This window comes from Mastigoproctus giganteus, unplaced genomic scaffold, assembly GCF_048544385.1.
Source record: "Mastigoproctus giganteus isolate SK-2022 unplaced genomic scaffold, ASM4854438v1 scaffold_15, whole genome shotgun sequence".
Lineage (NCBI taxonomy): Eukaryota > Metazoa > Arthropoda > Arachnida > Uropygi > Thelyphonidae > Mastigoproctus > Mastigoproctus giganteus.
In genome coordinates, this window is record NW_028328292.1 from 7,885,101 (window position 1) to 7,902,513 (window position 17,413).

A 17,413-nucleotide genomic window follows, 5' to 3' on the forward strand; every position below is an offset into this window, starting at 1 on the left:
CCACTAAACTCGGAACGGATTAAGGCGAAGAAAGGTGCATACTAAACATCACGGATACAGTTTTTCGCTAGAATTAGTCTCGCATTTGGTGGACTAACATAACCCTTTTTGACCAATGGAAATAAGTCTGGAAAACGTCTATTGCAAACGAAGGTCAGGTTTACCGGCCAGTCTATCGTATTCCTACCAGCTCTAATCGTTCGCAAAACAGCATTTGGGCCTGATGTAGCCGAGTGGTCAGGGGCGCGAGTGCAGTAGCACACTCTCTTTGAGTGGACTGGGGTTCAAGCCCGTGACTGCTAAATACGATTAACATTTGTATTGATTGATTTATTGTAAACTCCACTGACCTCGTGGTCGTGACGGAGTATAAACAAGAACATTAACTGTAACGCAAAACGTGGTAATTAACAGCCAATCAGCGCGAAGGCCGAGCTAGATCTGGACATCATTTCCTGTAGCAAAGATCCATTAGTAAGGGTTTTTCTAAAGATTAGCCGATTTGCCTTAACCCATACAGTAAAGTACTGATACCAAAAAAAGTACTGCACTAATGGTTCTTATACATTTAGGGTTATCATTAAAATATATATACACAAACGCTCACCATGTGGTGCGAGGAATGACAGTTAACTCATGTTTTGCGAAATACAGTACGATGAATGATTAAAGATATTTTGACATCCAGCAAATATTTGCCCTCTCTGATATAAAAGTATGTCCAAATTCACAGCTGCTTTTCTTTATGCAGGATGGAGCCGCACCTCACTTCTCTATTTCTGTGCGCAACTGGCTGGAGATCGCTTTCTCAATAATTGATAAACAGATGTGGACTAGGAGTTTTAATTTCACTCTAATCGATTTCTGAGACTGGGCAAATGAAAACTTTTACAGCAAAAAACAGGCGACAGTTGAAGGATCATTATTATGTTTAACTAGGGACGAATACCGAAATAATAATTTCGTTAGCGAACAAATAATGGACCTCAGAAAAACCTCGGCTGAAAAGGCGCAATATAAGATTTATTGATGCAATTGGCCAACTCTTGCGAAGAGTTCCTCGATGCAATATTAAACAAGGACAATATATTAAAAAAAAAAAAAATCATGCTGCCTACAAATATATTTAATGTTAATGTGATATTATGGTAAGTTATGTAGCGAAACGGAAGAAAAAATAAAATAAATGACAAGTTTAATTTGACATTAAACTTGTTATTTATTTTATTTTCCGTTTCGCTCTGTGCTACATAATAACTTACCATAATGAATCCAGAGCGCACAGGCCTCTTTATCTATAATGTGATATTGTTAAAAAAAAAAAAAAAAAACAACGAAATATTTATTATATTTTTCCAGCTCTAAAGGTTTTTAAAAACTGGTCACTTCATTTAAAGAGTGATGGCCACACGAATTCCATTTAGTATTCCTTCATCATTACGTTTAACTTTCGATCTGCATCTCTGTGTTAGGATTCCAGATGTACACGATTACATGGAAAATGAAAAAATTCATAAATCACACGAGCAGGAGGTGATATACAAAATACTCCACCACACAAACTCTTTTGACTTTGTGTGTGTGTGCGCGCACACGTATTTGACGATAGTTCGCGTAGTTCTGCACACTTAATATAAAATCATGAATAATCGAAACAAATGCAAATAAATTTTATTTTTGAAGCAGCCAATGTAAAATTAAAGTTTATTAAAACTACAAAAGTAATAATCATCGTTTCTCTTTATATCTTTAATCACTTTAATATACCATGCCAGTACATGATTTTATTATTAAAAAAACTGCGGCTGAATCCAGATTATGGGTACACCTTGTCACTGCGTTGCGGGCATGGCCAAATTCGGGACGGATTCAAGCAAAATAAGTGCGAGTTTTTTAATAGACTTCAGCTAATAAAAAAAAAAAAAAAAAAAAGGTTATGTTAGTTGATGCCAGTAATTCGAGACGGGTTCAAGCAAAAGAAGCCACTTCCTTCGGAGGTGTACCCATAACAAAACGGCTTTCTAAGATGTATACGGTAACGGCACAGACTACAAATTCTGCACCCACACCAGTGGCGAATACAGCAGGGAGCGACATACTTCCCCTCCCAGAGCTTGAATAATTTAATATAATAAAACACAGTATGTGTTTTATGATATTAAGTTACTCAAGCTCTGGGGGAGGTGTCCAACCTTCGTGCCACGTGCTACCCACTCTTTCACAGTGAGCAGCCGTGTATAAGAAGCGCTATGTGTTATGTCCCCCTCCAAGTTTAAAACTAGCGTATCACAAAATACAGACAGTTTCGCACAGACTTAAAAATTATCCGTCTCTAGTAATATTCACTGTTTCTATATTGCTTCCTTACGATATCTAATGTATCACCCTCAGTATTTTTCTGTATGAATCCACTACCGGCCCTCGAGAGATTTAACCTTCCCCCTCCCATGCTTTTTCAATCATACTATAGCCCAGGAGTCGGGACCATTATCTGTGAATTGGCTGTACGTGAGCACACCTCTTTAAAACTGGAAACATATGCTTTTTAGAATACAGAAGGTAATTTCTGTTAAAACTCTACTTAAAGTTATAAAATTGTGCTAAAATAAAACAAAAACTGAAGTTTATAACGAGTACTGGTAATCAAAATTCCTTTATTTCACATGATGGCATTATCCAAACGAACTCTCCGAAATTAACCCCGTTCAATTAAATTTTAATTGAAATAAAATTTTCCCAATAATGAAAATAAATTCTTACTTTGTGGCTAAAGTGTTGATCGATCCAGTCACTATCATAAGTAGGGCCAAAATTTGCTGATATACTGTCCACGCCATCTTTTTTTTTTTTTTTTTTTAATTCACTTCACATAAACAGAAATCTGCTTGACAGCTAGAAGGACGAAGGTAAAAGGAATTTTACTCCACACTGTAATCCTTTATTACTCGCGCACCAGATTTTCTTTTACTGCACATGTGAATGTTTGATTCGTTCAGATAACATTCAATGATGTCAAACCTCGTTTGAAGGCACGTCACGTGTCACCTGCTAGCCATTTCTCACTGATGGCTATAACAGTTCGCGTAGTAACAGATTGCTATAAGCCGATTTTACAAGATAGCTATATCAAATTTTATTTCTTTTTATGGTTTTATTTTTTGTACTAGCTATGAAGATAATGTTTCGCATATTCCATTGTGTATATGTTGTAATAGTGACGTATGCTGGCAACTTGCCAACCATGACTCATTAGCGGAAACTTAACTAGGATTTTTGACACCTATGGACAACTATCAGAAAAACGCCTTTTTCATAAATACCGTATGTTATAACATAAATTAATATTTTTGAAATAATTATAAAAAATTATTTTCGGCAAAATGGAACTTTTATAAAAAAGCGCTTATAGTACATTGGTCGTTTATAATATATTGATCGTTTATAATATATTGATTTAGTAATAACTGTAATATTTTTAAATAAATTATAAATGTAATTATTATACATGTATGTATCTTTGTTATCATTCTAGTGTAAACTTTCAATCCCTCCCAAAGAGACTCAAATATAAACATCAAAAAGCTGAATAACTTTGTGAATCTGTTGACCTAAAAACATTGTAAGGTGGTGCACAACCCAAAGTTAAAAAAGAACCATGTTATTCAACAAGCAGACAGGAACAGGAAATAAAAATAAAAATGCGCCGATTTACAATGATACACACGCATAATCACTTAATTATGACCACCTACCAAACACCGGGTTGGACCAATGTTCGCACGGTAACAGTCACTATTCGCCTAGGCGTTGTTGTTATTGTTGTTTTAGGAGCATCAGCGACTAAGGTCATATTTGCATTAGCATTAGCAAGGGAACATGATGCAAGAAAGCAAGCTTCTATAGCACCAGCCAAAAAAAAAAAAAAAAAAACACATACACATCCCCTTCTCATTTCACTCATCCACCCGCTCCAAATGTTTGTCTAGTTCTCCACGTGTATTGTGCTCCATGTGTAGTGTTTGTAAATTGCGTGTGTTCTGAGGTCCATTTTCTGTTTTATGAGCGCAAAACCCGAGTTACCTGGATAAAAAAAAAAAAAAAAAGAAACCATGCTACCCTCGCCTGAGACCGACTAACACAGTCAATTGTGAAAAAGGCCCATAAAAATACCTCCCTCATCGACGGGACTCGAGCTCAGGCCATTTCCACCCGATGTGGGGAGGACAGCGATCCTACGAACTGTGCTACCCACGATGACCCTAGGCACTGACTCCATTAGATGGCTGAAGACATCAGTAGGGATCTGCAGCCATACTGTCTGCAAAGCTTTCCACAGTTTCGGAACAGGTGACGGTTGCGTGTCCATATGCCTCACTTCCGTTCCAAAACATCCCACAAGTGTTCAATTGGATTGAGGTCAGGCGAATTTGGAGGCCAATCAAGATGGATAATATCTTCACTGTCTTCCTTGAACCACTTGTGCACATCCCGTTTCTATCCGGGAAAATATTCAACACGGCAGGGTGCACTTGGTCTCCTAAGACATGCTCCTAAGGTAGCCCTAACCAGTGAAACGTCGCTCCATACGCACCAGAGATTGTCCTATTTCTTGCCAGAAAAAAACATGCCCCATATTAAGCAAACAACCACCACCTGGACAGTGGGAACCGTGCACACAAGGCGTCCTTTGGCGTATTTGGATTCATCCGACCAATACACTCGTTTCCAGTCCTACGGTGTCCAACCAGCGTGTTGTTGACACCACACTATTCGCTTTCAGCGGTGAGGAGAGGGTATCTCTTGGGTCATCTGCTGTGTAACCCCATACGTGTGAGTGAGCAGCGCATTGTTATTTAGTATATTGTTCCTGCATTCCCCATAGTATACGGCGATGTTGCAATATACTGTCGTTGAGTCCGTACAGCGCGCTGCACCCTGCGCTTACCATGAACATCCACATTGCGTAATCCTTTACAGTTTTGTCGGTTGGAGGTGGCTTGACCCGTTCGACACATTCTTTGTACACATTAACCACAGAGGACCGTTAGCAACCGACAAACAGAAAACCAAACAGAAAACGTATGCCGTGTGCGATATAGAAGCACTCGACGCACAAGGTCCCACAATCATGCCCTTTCGAAACTCCATGATATCTACTATATCCAATAATTGTTACTTTATCACTTTGATTTGGAAAATCAGATGCAAATTAACACTGTTCTAGAGTACGAAGATGTTCGGATTTTTATACTGCGAGCTGCGCAACACAGGCCATTATGGATGGGCTGGTCATAATTCAGTGATCACTGAGTGTATATACATTCATTATAAATTCATCTATAAATTAATAAGAAAGAGAAATAGTTAATTGAGATTATTCGTATTTACAAATTTATTTCGATTATATAGAGTGACAAAAAAGCATGCGCTTAATTATAGAAATTATTCAAAATTAGTATGCAAAGCATTGACTTAATTTATTAAGGGTGAACTATTTTTTGAACATGATGCGAATTAAATGCCCATCCTTAAGGGTAGCAAATTCCATGGTTCTAATTGTCCCAATTTTCCCATGACGTTTGTAATAACATAAACTATACAGCAATGGAGACTGCGCGAGTAGCACAGTGGTATCATCACGGTCCTCCCCCACAGCTGGTGGAAAAGGCCCGGATTCAAATCCAGCGTCGATGACGCGAGGAACTTTAATGGACTTTTTTCACTCCGTGGCTGATTTAGTCGGTCTCAGGCATAGACAGCAAGGCCCCCCCCCCCCCCATAAACTGGTTTTTTTTTTTCATCCAGCAAAACAGGCAAATCGACCAGAGAACAGACGCAATTATGGGTAAACCTAATATTTTAATTTTTGTACTGCAATGGTTCAATTTCATCTTTAATAAGTTCACTCCTAATGACGTCGTAGTTCCTTGAATGATTGAATGCAATGATTTTGCGCAGTTTTTAATTAGTCTGTTTCGCAAATGATTTCAATGTTGATGGTTGGGCGCTTCGATCACTTGCAATACAACAACGGAGATTTTCTCTGTCTTATAAAGGATAATTCCAAATGTCTTAAAAGGTTCCGAGCCTTTAGGACATGTGACTTGGAGATAAGTGGTCGCACATATTTCAATTCATTCACATAAAAGAACACTGCGAAAACTTGTACCATTTTGGCCTCCTGTACCATAGAATGGTACAGGAGGCCAAAGTGCATGCAAACACTGCTGTTGATGGATCCCTTATCATGACCTTGACAAAATTATATATCTATTTATATACACTTCCATCTAAAATTTTGGGATCACGGTGTATGACAACAGTTTTCATTATTTTTTATTTTATTATTATTTTTTTTTAACTTAGCTATGAAAAAATAAAGTTTAATGCAAAAACCATGTGGCATTCTGGCGATTAATTTTATAATAGTGTCCGTAATAGTTTATGGACACTATTATAAAATTATGATCACCCACTAGTGCTTTTATGAGATCTAGATGATCTCATAAAAGCTCTCATCATCATCATCAGCCATTTTCAATCCACTGCAGGATGAAGGCCTCTCCAGCAACTTTCCAGTTCCTTCTGTTTTGAGCACTGGCCATCCATTTACTACTCAAAAACTCATGAATTTCATCTATCCATCCATCTCCGCCTTTGTCTTCCAGGTTTTCTTCTAGCTCCTCTTGGGTACCATTCTGTTATTTTCTTAGTCCATCTGTCATCATGCCTTCGAGCTATGTGTCCTGCCCAAGACCATTTTAGTTCTTTAGTTTTGATAAGAATGTCCTTTACTTGAGTTTGCTGCCTAATCCATGTGTTTCTCTTCTTATCTAACAGTCTGATTCCCAATATAATTCGTTCCATTCTTCGCTGTGTAGTTCTCAGCTTCTCTTCCATTCTTTTGGTGAGTGCCCAAGTTTCACTTCCATAAGTCATGGTGGGGAGTATACATTGATTCATTATTTTACGTTTCAAACAAACTGGGATATTGCTCTTCAGTATGTGACTATATTTCCTGAATGCTATCCATCCAAAATTTATTCTTCTCTTGACTTCCAGCCATTTATCATTATTACAGCTAATAACTTGTCCCAGATAAGTATATGACTCCACCTTTTCAATTACTGCTCCTTCAATCATTATTTCTCTTTCCGTGGCATACTTGTTCATCATTACTTTTGTTTTAGCCATATTCATCTTTAGTCCAAAATCCTTACTAACTGTGCATAACTGATTAAGATTTTCCTCTAATTCTTTGGGATCGTGGCTTATGACCACAATGTCATCTGCAAATCGTAAATGGTTTAGGTACTCTCCGTTCACATTGACTCCTTTTTGCGACCAGTCTAATCTTCTGAAAGCTTCCTCAAGGGCAGCAGTAAACAGCTTCGGAGATATTGTGTCTCCTTGTCGAACTCCTTTCTCGATTTTAAATTTGCTACTGTCTTTGTCTAGTCTAATAAAGGATGTAGCACTCTCATATATTTTCTTCAAAATCATAATATATGGAGTATCTATGCCTTGTCTTTCCAGTGCCCGAAACATTGCCTTATGCTGTATGGAGTCAAATGCCTTTTCATAATCCACAAATGCCATGCATAATGGTGTTTTATATTCATTTGCTTTCTCCAGTAGCTGTGATATTACGTGAAGGTGATCCATAGTTGAGAATCCTGTCCTAAAGCCAGCTTGCTCTTTCGGTTGATTCTCATCAAGTATTCATTCTAATCTGTTAGTAATGACCCTTGTGAACAACTTGTAGATATGGGATAACAAGCTAATTGGTCTATAATTTCCAATTTCTGCATAAGAAAGGAGATAAAGCAGCAAAACTATGATTGCATTATTCCACTGCTTAGGCATCACACCTTTTCTAATGCACTTTGTGAAGAGCCTTGCCAGTTTTTGTGTTATGTCTCTTCCTCCCAATTTTAACAACTCTACAGTAACTTCATCTTCCCCCGGGGCTTTCCGATTCTTCATTTTCTTCAATGCATGTTCTACCTCATCAGGAAGAATATCGGGTATGTCGTATGTGTTGCTACTTTGCAATCCATCTTCCCCACTGCTGGTATCATTCCCTCGCTCCTTGTATAATTCTCTATAGTAGTCTTCTGCTATTTGAATTATGCCTTCTCTGCTGTTTATAAGTACACCATCGCTATTCTTCAGTTTCAGTATCATTTGTCTTTCTGTATTACTGCTCATGGCTGCTGATTTAAATCCTTTGTTTTCCCTTAATGCTTGTTCTACTTTTCTTGTGTTAAATCTTCTTATGTCCTCTCTGAGTCTCTTTCTAATGGCTTTGCATAACTCAGTATACTCAATTTTCTCCCTGTCAGTGTTTTTCTTGCTCTTCATTTGTCGTCTTCGGTTCATCATGACAAGTGTTTCTTGACTAATTTTTTCTTCTTTGGATTTCTGTTTCCCTATAGGTTTCTTGGGCTTTATCACTTTCAGAAAGTTGTAATATTCCTCGTCGATATCTTGGTCCTGAGCAGTCTGCAGAAGCTCAAACTTGTTCTTAAGTTCCAGTACATACTGCTTTTTCTCCTCCTCTGTTATTTCAAAGACTTTTGTATTATTTACTCGAGTCAGTTTTTTCCTTTCCTTTCCTACATCTATATATAAAGCTCTACTGGGTTTAAATCAGGCAATTGGAGTGGCCACACCATAATTTGCAATATCTGCTCTTGCCATTTAATTGCTAGAAAGTCCCTGCACAACTCAGAGCTGTGCGTTTGGTCACTGCCTTTTTGTAGTATAAAATTTCTTCCACAAAGTCGACCAGCGGATATTGCATTATGTTCAAGTATGTTTTATAGACTTATTTTCTTAAAATTCCTGCAATTCTGACAATGTCATCCACTCCAGAAAAACAGAAGCAAACCCAGATCATGATGGAACCACCACCGTGCTTGACTGTAGGCACTAAACAATGTGGCACCATTTCTTCTTCAGTTATTCGTCTCACATAACAGTACGTTTGTCTACTCTGTAATTGTTCAACGTTGATGGCTTTTAGCCCAAACCAATTTTTTTTTTGTTTTTTTTTTTTTTCAAATTTTAATAAGGGTTTTAGGACCGCTACATGACCCTGAAGTCCTGCTTATTTAAGACGAAGTTTTACAGTGGACGTAGACACGGGAGTTTCTCTGTTCCTGTTGAACTCAGCTCGGATTTCAGGTGCAATAAGTCATCCATTGCCTTTAGAAATCAGTGTTATGGTCTTATTCTTATCTTGTGCTTCCGTTGTTAAACGCGGTCGTCCTGAGCGTGGTCTGTCCTTTAAACTGCCAGTCACTTTGAATCGTCGAATGGTAGTTTGTACTCCTGAGCTTTTTTATCAATGCCTCTTATGGAATAACTTTCTTGATGCAATAGCCCTTCTTTTTTTTTCAACACTCAGTTCCTTATTTCTTACCTTCGCGGGCACATTGGTATAATTACCGTTCTCCCCACACCGGGTGAAAAATACCTGAGTTCGAATCCCCTCAATGACGGGAGGAATTTTATGGATATTTTGCACAACGTGGATGAGTAGTCGGTCTCAGGCGAGACCGACTACTCAGCCACGTTTTTTTTCTCTTGGAAAGTCCTGTTTTTCGTCCAGCAAACAGAAAACAGATGTCGCTGATGATACAACAACTTTATTTCTTGCCATGTTTATCGTGAATGATGGGTGTTCGATTTTATAAGTTACAGCTCATACTCCTCAATTAATATTATTGTAAAACACTCTAGAATCATTTACAACCTTCTATAATATAAAAACAATGTTCCCACTTTTCAGAATATTTTAGAATCATCTACAACGTTCTGCCACATTCACGAATCTTCTACCAGTGGAATATTCTAGAAATTTCTTAAATATTATTTAAGGTTTTTGATTTTTAAACATAATAGAAAATATTTTAATAAAAACCGGTAGACAAGTTGGTCCTATTTCAATAAAAACTTTGAAAATTAATAAAAATGAAATATGATTCCAAACTTTTAGACGAGGGTGTATATTGGGACCCTCCTTAAAGTGTAGGCCCGGTTGTCTCCTAATCACCGCATCCCCGAGGGCTAGCCCTGCCTTGTACCATTATATACCTTGAAATCCTGTTATAGTTTATTTGTAACTAATAGCAAACAAACTGCTGGAAAAAATTTTAATTTTTATTTTGTTTAAGATGCACAAAAATAATTATTCAGCAACAATACACAGATCTAGTGGAGTATAGTTAACGATTTGTACGGAAAAATAGGCCAACTGTAAAGTAAATAAATCGCTAAGCGGAACAATTTTGAAAATATCATCCTCCCTTCTTTATCGGATTATTACCCAACAATCTGAGGGGGTATGATGATATATCTCCAGATGCCTTTATTATATATTTCTAACCTGTTCAAGATTTTTTTTCAGTCGTTTACCTTGCCTTTTTCTTTCTTTTTTTTTTCCGATTTCTATCGGAAAAAAAGTTCCATGCAATTTGACCCATCAGTTATTGCTGATGGATTCGCTTTCCGCTGTCTTCGTGAATTAATCTCTAAATGCATTAATCCCTTAATTAATCATTGCACAACAGAAGTTAGTGCTTTCAGGAAAACTGGAAACCCTAATCTGTTAATAAATTTGTTAATTTACAAAATAATGAATTTGTTAATAAATAAAACAATTGTATATCTTCCATATTAATTAATTAATTTATTATTGCGCATACAAAAAAACAACAAAAAACGATAATCATAGTAATAAAATCAGTAGAAAAAACATATGTTCTTGGGGAATGTAAATGGACCTTGCATCCCCCGATCCTATACACACACACACATCTACTGTGCTACTGCATGTTTGGTTCATTGACGAAAATACACAGAAAAAATTAAAATAACCAGTAATTTTCAATGGATGTTCGCAACTTTTTTCTTGTGCACGAAGGAGGGAGATGCTTTTTTTAGAGATCTGTTAAAATGTGAAAAATTAATAACAGAAATTCATATCTATACGCTGAAGCAAACTAATGAGGAGCCTTGATTATCCGAAATGAAACGTTGGGTTTCTATTATCCGAAAATGTCTTAGTTCGAATAATATAAACACAACCTTTTCATCTTTTAATAAGAGCTTAGGATTTATTTATTATTATGTGTAATATGTTTATATGTTGGATAAACTTGAATAACAAAAAAAAGCTTAATTTTGTTTTAGTTGCCAATATTAGCGTTCCGGTTGTAAACAGAGCCCAGTACAAACACTGATTCAGTTTAACCGCCTACTCAAAAAGTGTTGCAAAAACTCTTCCATGATAAATTCCATAGACAGGTACGAAATTCCTTACTTCTGGCTTAATTGAATATTCTTTTAACAGATCATACCCAGCAAGCTACTATAATTTTCTACAAATAAATATCATTTATTTAATATAATATTAAGTAAACAGGAAGAGCGCTGTAGTGTAATTTTGCGTCCTCGTTTGTTGGTGTAATTGGGTGTAATCAGCCTCCAACCGAGCGTAGAGACCTATGTCCAATTGCATTTCCATACGCATGATGAAGTCCAGGTAGACGCATCACCACAGCCATACAGTTCGTGTGGTCTGCAATAACGATTGCATTCATTAGCTCAATGACTGCAGTGCGAGAAAGTTGCGTTTTGCTGTAGTTGTACTAGTAGTAGTAATGGCATGTGATGCAAGAAAGCAAGTGAATGAGCTTATGCAGCATCAGCCAAAAAAAAAAAAAAAAAAAAATCACACCATTCCCTCCAAATTCCTGTCCAGTTCCTCCTTAAATTTATTCAATCTATCAACTTCCACAACGACAGATGGACGTTTGTTCCAGCAATTAACCACCCGCTGGCTAAAGGCAAATTTCCGCACATCTATTCTACATCTGTCTTTTCTTAATTTGAATTTATGACCCCTTAGGTTCGTAATCTGAACAAGTGGAAGGATCCTATCAGAATTCAGCGTGCTCAACCCATTCAAGGCCTTATACATCTCAATCAGATCACCGCGCAGGTGCCTAGTCTCCAGCCACTGCAATTTGCAAAACTTAAGCCTCTTGGTAAGAGGATCCCTTCATTGCCCTCACCAATCTTGTTGCCCTTCTCTGTACACGCTCAAGCAAATCTACATCCTTCCTAAAATGAGGCCTCCAGACCTGTACGCAATACTGAAGGCGTGGCCTGACCCTTGCCTTATACAGAGGGACAATCACCTCCTTCTCCCTGCTAGCAAAATTCCTATATATCATTGACAAAACCCCATGACCTGCCCTGGTAGCCTGTCTGTATTGCTCAGAAAACTTCATATCTGACTGCACAATTACTCCCAGTACGTTTTCTTTTTCTACCACCTTAAGTGTAGTACCACATGGAGTACTTTGCATTTGTCAAGGTTAAACTTCAGTTGCCACTTCTTAGCCCATCTGCCCAAATTATCTAGATCCTGTTGCAGTAGCACACTGCCATTACTGTCATTAACAACCCTGCCAACCTTTGTATCATCTGCAAACTTCGACATTAAGCCTGATATACCTTCAGCAATATCATTTATAAATATACAAAACAACAGTGGACCCAACACCGAACCCTGTGAGACTCCACTAATAACATTAGTCCACGAAGACCAGCACCCATTGATTACCACCCTCTGTCTTCTCCCACTTAACCATCCTTTTATCCATTGTAGCAACTTACCCTTAATACCATTCTGCTCCAATTTGTACAATAGTCTTCCATGCGCAACAGTGTCAAAAGCTTTCCTGAAATCCCAATATATGATGTCAAAATTATTTTTTGCATCGAGTTCCTTTGTAACCACATCATAATATCCTATCAAATTTGTCAGACAAGACTTTCCCTTAACAAACCCATGCTGTGTCTGAATTATTGCTGCAGTCTTGTCTAGATGATCCTGCAATGCATCTTTAACCAGTGACTCCATTATTTTACCCGGAACAGAAGTTAAACTAACAGGTCTGTAATTACTCGTGTCACCCTTCGATCCCCCTTTGTGAATTGGGGATACATTTGCACATCTCCAGTCCGTAGGAACCTCCCCTGAGTCCAAGGATGCTCTCATAATTATGGCTAAGGGTTTGCTTAGTTGCTTTGCTGCCTCCTTTAATATAACTGGATAGATCCCATCCACCCCAGGTGCTTTTCTTATGTTTAACTTCAACAATTTCTCCTCCACTTTGCTCTCAGTTATTACAAAATCATTAAGTATCCTGCTACAATTTGATAACCTTCTGCCATTTCCAAACCTTAATAATTCCTCATGTGTGAATGTAGATGCAAAATACTCATTCAGTTTGTTTGCTATCTGAGCAGGATCATCAACAGTCGAACCATCGATGTAAAGTGGACCAATCAGATTCATCCCCTTCCTTTTAGAGTTTATATAAGTAAAGAAATCCTTGCTGTTTTTCTTAGCATCTTTTGCCAAGGATTTCTCGTAATCTGACTTCGCCTGCCTAACTTCCTTTGTGACCTGATTACAGACTAGCTTATATCTGCCATAGGCTTCTGAATCGCTTGATAATTTATATGCATCCCATGCATTTTTCTTCTCTGTCACGAGTCTCATTAGTTCATTTGATAACCATTTAGGCCTAAACCTTGAACAATATTTCTTAATAGGTATGAAACTTTAGTGGCATCCACGATTAATTCCTTGAATGCTTCCCACTTAGAATTTACTGTTGGTAACATCGTCAGTTGATCCCACTCCACAATATTTAAAAACTTCCTGAGACCACTGTACTCACCTTTACGGAAGCAAAAACCCTTTCCTTTACCTCTGATGGTAATTTAATCTTTAAGTAAATCCCACATCAGTACACTGTGATCACTGCCACCCAGTGGTTCCTTTATCTGCAAATTCTTAATACACGAATGATCACTGCTGATAACCAGATCAAGAGTATTACCCTCTCTGGTTGCCTCTCGAACATGCAGCAGCAGAAAACAATCATCCAATCAATCCCCAAAAGTCTGACTAGTGTGTGAGTGACCAACACACAAGTTCCAGCCAATATCTGGGAAGTTAAAATTCCCCATTATAAGACATTCTGATTTACTGGCCCACTCTATTTTTCTGTACAATTGTTCATTGTACTCATTCGAGTCTTCGCATGGATGAGACATGTGTACTTTTACGTTATTATACCATCTTTTTAGGGTCCGTAGTCTAACGAATAACCCTTATAATGTCACTCGGTTGTCCGTCTGTCATAGAATTATATCTGTGGAACCACTCAACCTATTGACTTGAAATTTTGCATGGGTTTGTACATCATGTGGACCAACATAACGCCATATTGATCGCTGTTGGTAAAAATTTATCTGAGAAATGGGGGGTAAATATGATGGGGTAAAAAAGTTTTCGACAGCCTATAGCTTATTATATATTGTTGGAAAGAGCTCAACGAGTAGGTTTAAAATATAATTTTAAAATTAAAAATGGCGGCAGGCACCAGACAGGAAAGTGTGAGTAATTTTCGTGTCCCCCCCCCTATTCCGAGAAAATTAATCGGGAAAACTATTCCGATTGAAATCTATCTTTTACTTTGTGTTAAAATTAAAACAATAAATAAATAAAATTTTGTTACACTTCGATAGCGCGCTCCTTTTTACTTTTGGTGACAAAAAGGTTGCTAAATAGTTAGTTAATAATTCTATAAAGGTCATTTATAAATTTTGCGACGAGAAGTATTTTTTAATAATTTTCAAAGCTGGAGTTGTCCCGGCAAGGAGGTACTCAGAGAGCCAGTTTTGAGGCGGCGTTGGTAGGGAGGCGCTTGCGCGGAGTCTTGCACGACCCTCACCTGCCAGTCGCTTCTCCTCCGAGACTTTAATCGCTTCTCCAGGAAGAAGTCGGAGTCGCTTCTCCCACCATTGTTATTCGCATCAACTGGTGAAGACTCAAATAGACAACGTTTTCGTTAGTTCCTCAGTTTTAGGCCAAGCCGGGATACTAGAAACTTCTTTCAGTTACCATAAAACTCTCTATTTGAGATACTACACTAACGACCATTCGTGACTACGGACCCGTCATCTTGAGTACCCGGCACTCAGTAGTTGACCGATTTATTGAGCATAGTTTAATTTTAAATTAAAAAGCATTACTTATAATAACAAAACCAAACTATTATATATAAGGGGTCAGTCACCCTTGTAATTTCTTACATATACCCATGTGTATTTTGTCTGTAAATTGCGTCTGTTCCTGGTCGATTTGGCTGTTGTGATGGACGAAAACACTTTGCTATCTGCGCCTGAGATCGACTAACTCAACCACAGAGTGAAAAAAACTCATTAAAATTCCTCGCGTCATCGATGGGATTCGAACCCAGGCCTTTTCCAGCCGGTGATGATACCACTGTGCTACAAGCACAGACTGCTTGTAATAACAATCATTGTATAACAATCATTTCCTGAGACTTGAAATTTTCAAAAATTAAAACGTAAATTGCAACCACTACTTTCTTATACCACAAGCCGTCAATGATAAATATTGCGTTTTATATCTTGACTATTCTTTATAGACTGACTAGTAATATTTAAGACATATCTGTCAAAACTCCAATTTCAACCTGAATTCTTTGCCTTAGCTCATCAAATGAAACTGCGTTACACTTTCCTGGATTAATTAAGACCATTGTTAGGATTTGTTTGATTCCCAGCCAAGTGCTATTTATGATTAATTAACAAATGGAAATTCGAATCTGTGCTGTGTTTAAAACCGAATCTTGTCGTCTTGGTAACAGAAACCGTTGCAAAGGCAACAAGATTATTTCTATGGTTTTCCGTTTGTTCAAAGAGTCGATTAATGTGAATAATTTAATATAAAGAAGATGAAATAGGTCCATAATATTATCTACTTATCTCACGTGAGTATAACTACATGGAAACTTATCTTCTCACGTGAAAAGCGATAGCTGGAAATATTTTCTGCTGAATGTTTCTGCGAACTACTACAGATAATGGTATCCAACTTTTCGACACCAGGTGATAACGATAACTGTAATATATGAACTCCGGTGACTGAAGTAATCAGATAATCAAACTGTGGTTCGGGCAAAATGTAATAATATACATGCTCGTGATTAGTACGATCGGTTATGCCCATTTCCTAATCAAGCAAATGCTTGATTAGGAAAAGTACCGATCGTACTTCATGTATACCCATCAGAATGTACAAATAACAAGCAGTCTGTGAGTATATACCATGATTATTTTCCCAACTGCTTGTCTGATAGCCACTTGATTCGGAACAAGTTGAAGGCCTACTGTTTTCTTTAGTACGACTGTAATAATCAGGCGTGCGATACTAAAAATCAATCAGATGGTGATGACTCAACATTATGCAATATAACTAGCTGCAGCCAAATCAGTGTACACCAGGTCACTTTCCTAATTTTATGCCCTGCTAATCAGCTATTGATCCCACCAAAAGCATTTGAAAGGTGTGAATGAGTTGATCTCAGGTTAAGGCGGCGCAGTTTCCCTCATCTGGGTTTCTCATTTCGCAAAACAAGCATAACGATCATAAGGACATACTCAGTTTATAGGCATAATGCACTAGTGCTTCATAGGTCTGCGTGGTAGCACAGTGGTATTGTTACCATCCTCCCCACACCGGGTGGAAGTGGCCCGCGTCCCAATCCCGTCGATGACGCAAGGAACCTTTATGGGCTTTTTTTTCACTCCGTGACTGAGTTAGTTAATCCGTCTCAGACAAAGATAGCGAGGTCTCCTCCCCTCCTCCGGAATAAATAGAGGCTTTCGTCCAACAAAGCAGGCAAATTGACCATAGAACAGATGCAATTTACAGACACCAATACACATGGCTAGATGAAATAACTTTCCGGGTGACCGGAAATAGTTCTTAATGAAATGTTTTTTTTTTTTTTTTTTTTTTAGTGCTTCAGTTGTTTTTGGGCAAAAACAAACTGACGACCAACTCTACGACTGCATTCTGCTTGAAGATATACCTGATATCCAAAATAACTTCAAGTATGTTCAGGCAGTGCACCAAATATACGAGGAAGGAAAAAAAATGGACTAGGAATTTTCATTATTTCCCGAAAATAATGAAGTGAAATTTGTCATATTTTGCCACTCGGTTGTGCGTGGAGCTTTGCAACGTCTCTTTGTCCCGATCCTGACCATACTTAAGTATGCGCTTTTGGATTTTTGCCCTTATTCATACAACAATGATACCTCAAGATGGCATCTGAAGAAATTAATAAGAAGTGGAACAGCCACGTGTAATCACATTTTTTGTGAAATTACGCTTAAAAATAGCTGAGATTCACCGATGACTTGCACTACTGATAGAGATGCAGCATTGCCGAAAACACAGGTGTACACAGGCCGCCCTTGGAGGGGAGGAATGCAGAGGGTGCAACACACC

The 17,413-nt window shown here is 37.9% G+C and overlaps 1 protein-coding gene across 1 annotated transcript in view; it reads right to left on the reverse strand.

Annotated features, from left to right (window-relative positions):
* Positions 1–2,980, reverse strand: part of LOC150074937 (solute carrier family 35 member F6-like) — a 107,536-nt gene extending 104,556 nt beyond the window's left edge. Inside the window, exon 1 of the mRNA XM_090389387.1 lies at positions 2,761–2,980. Coding sequence (XP_090245513.1) covers positions 2,761–2,837 — 77 coding nt within the window. The 5' untranslated portion in view covers positions 2,838–2,980. The remainder of the gene's footprint in view (positions 1–2,760) is intronic.
* Between the last annotated feature and the right edge of the window lie 14,433 nt (positions 2,981–17,413).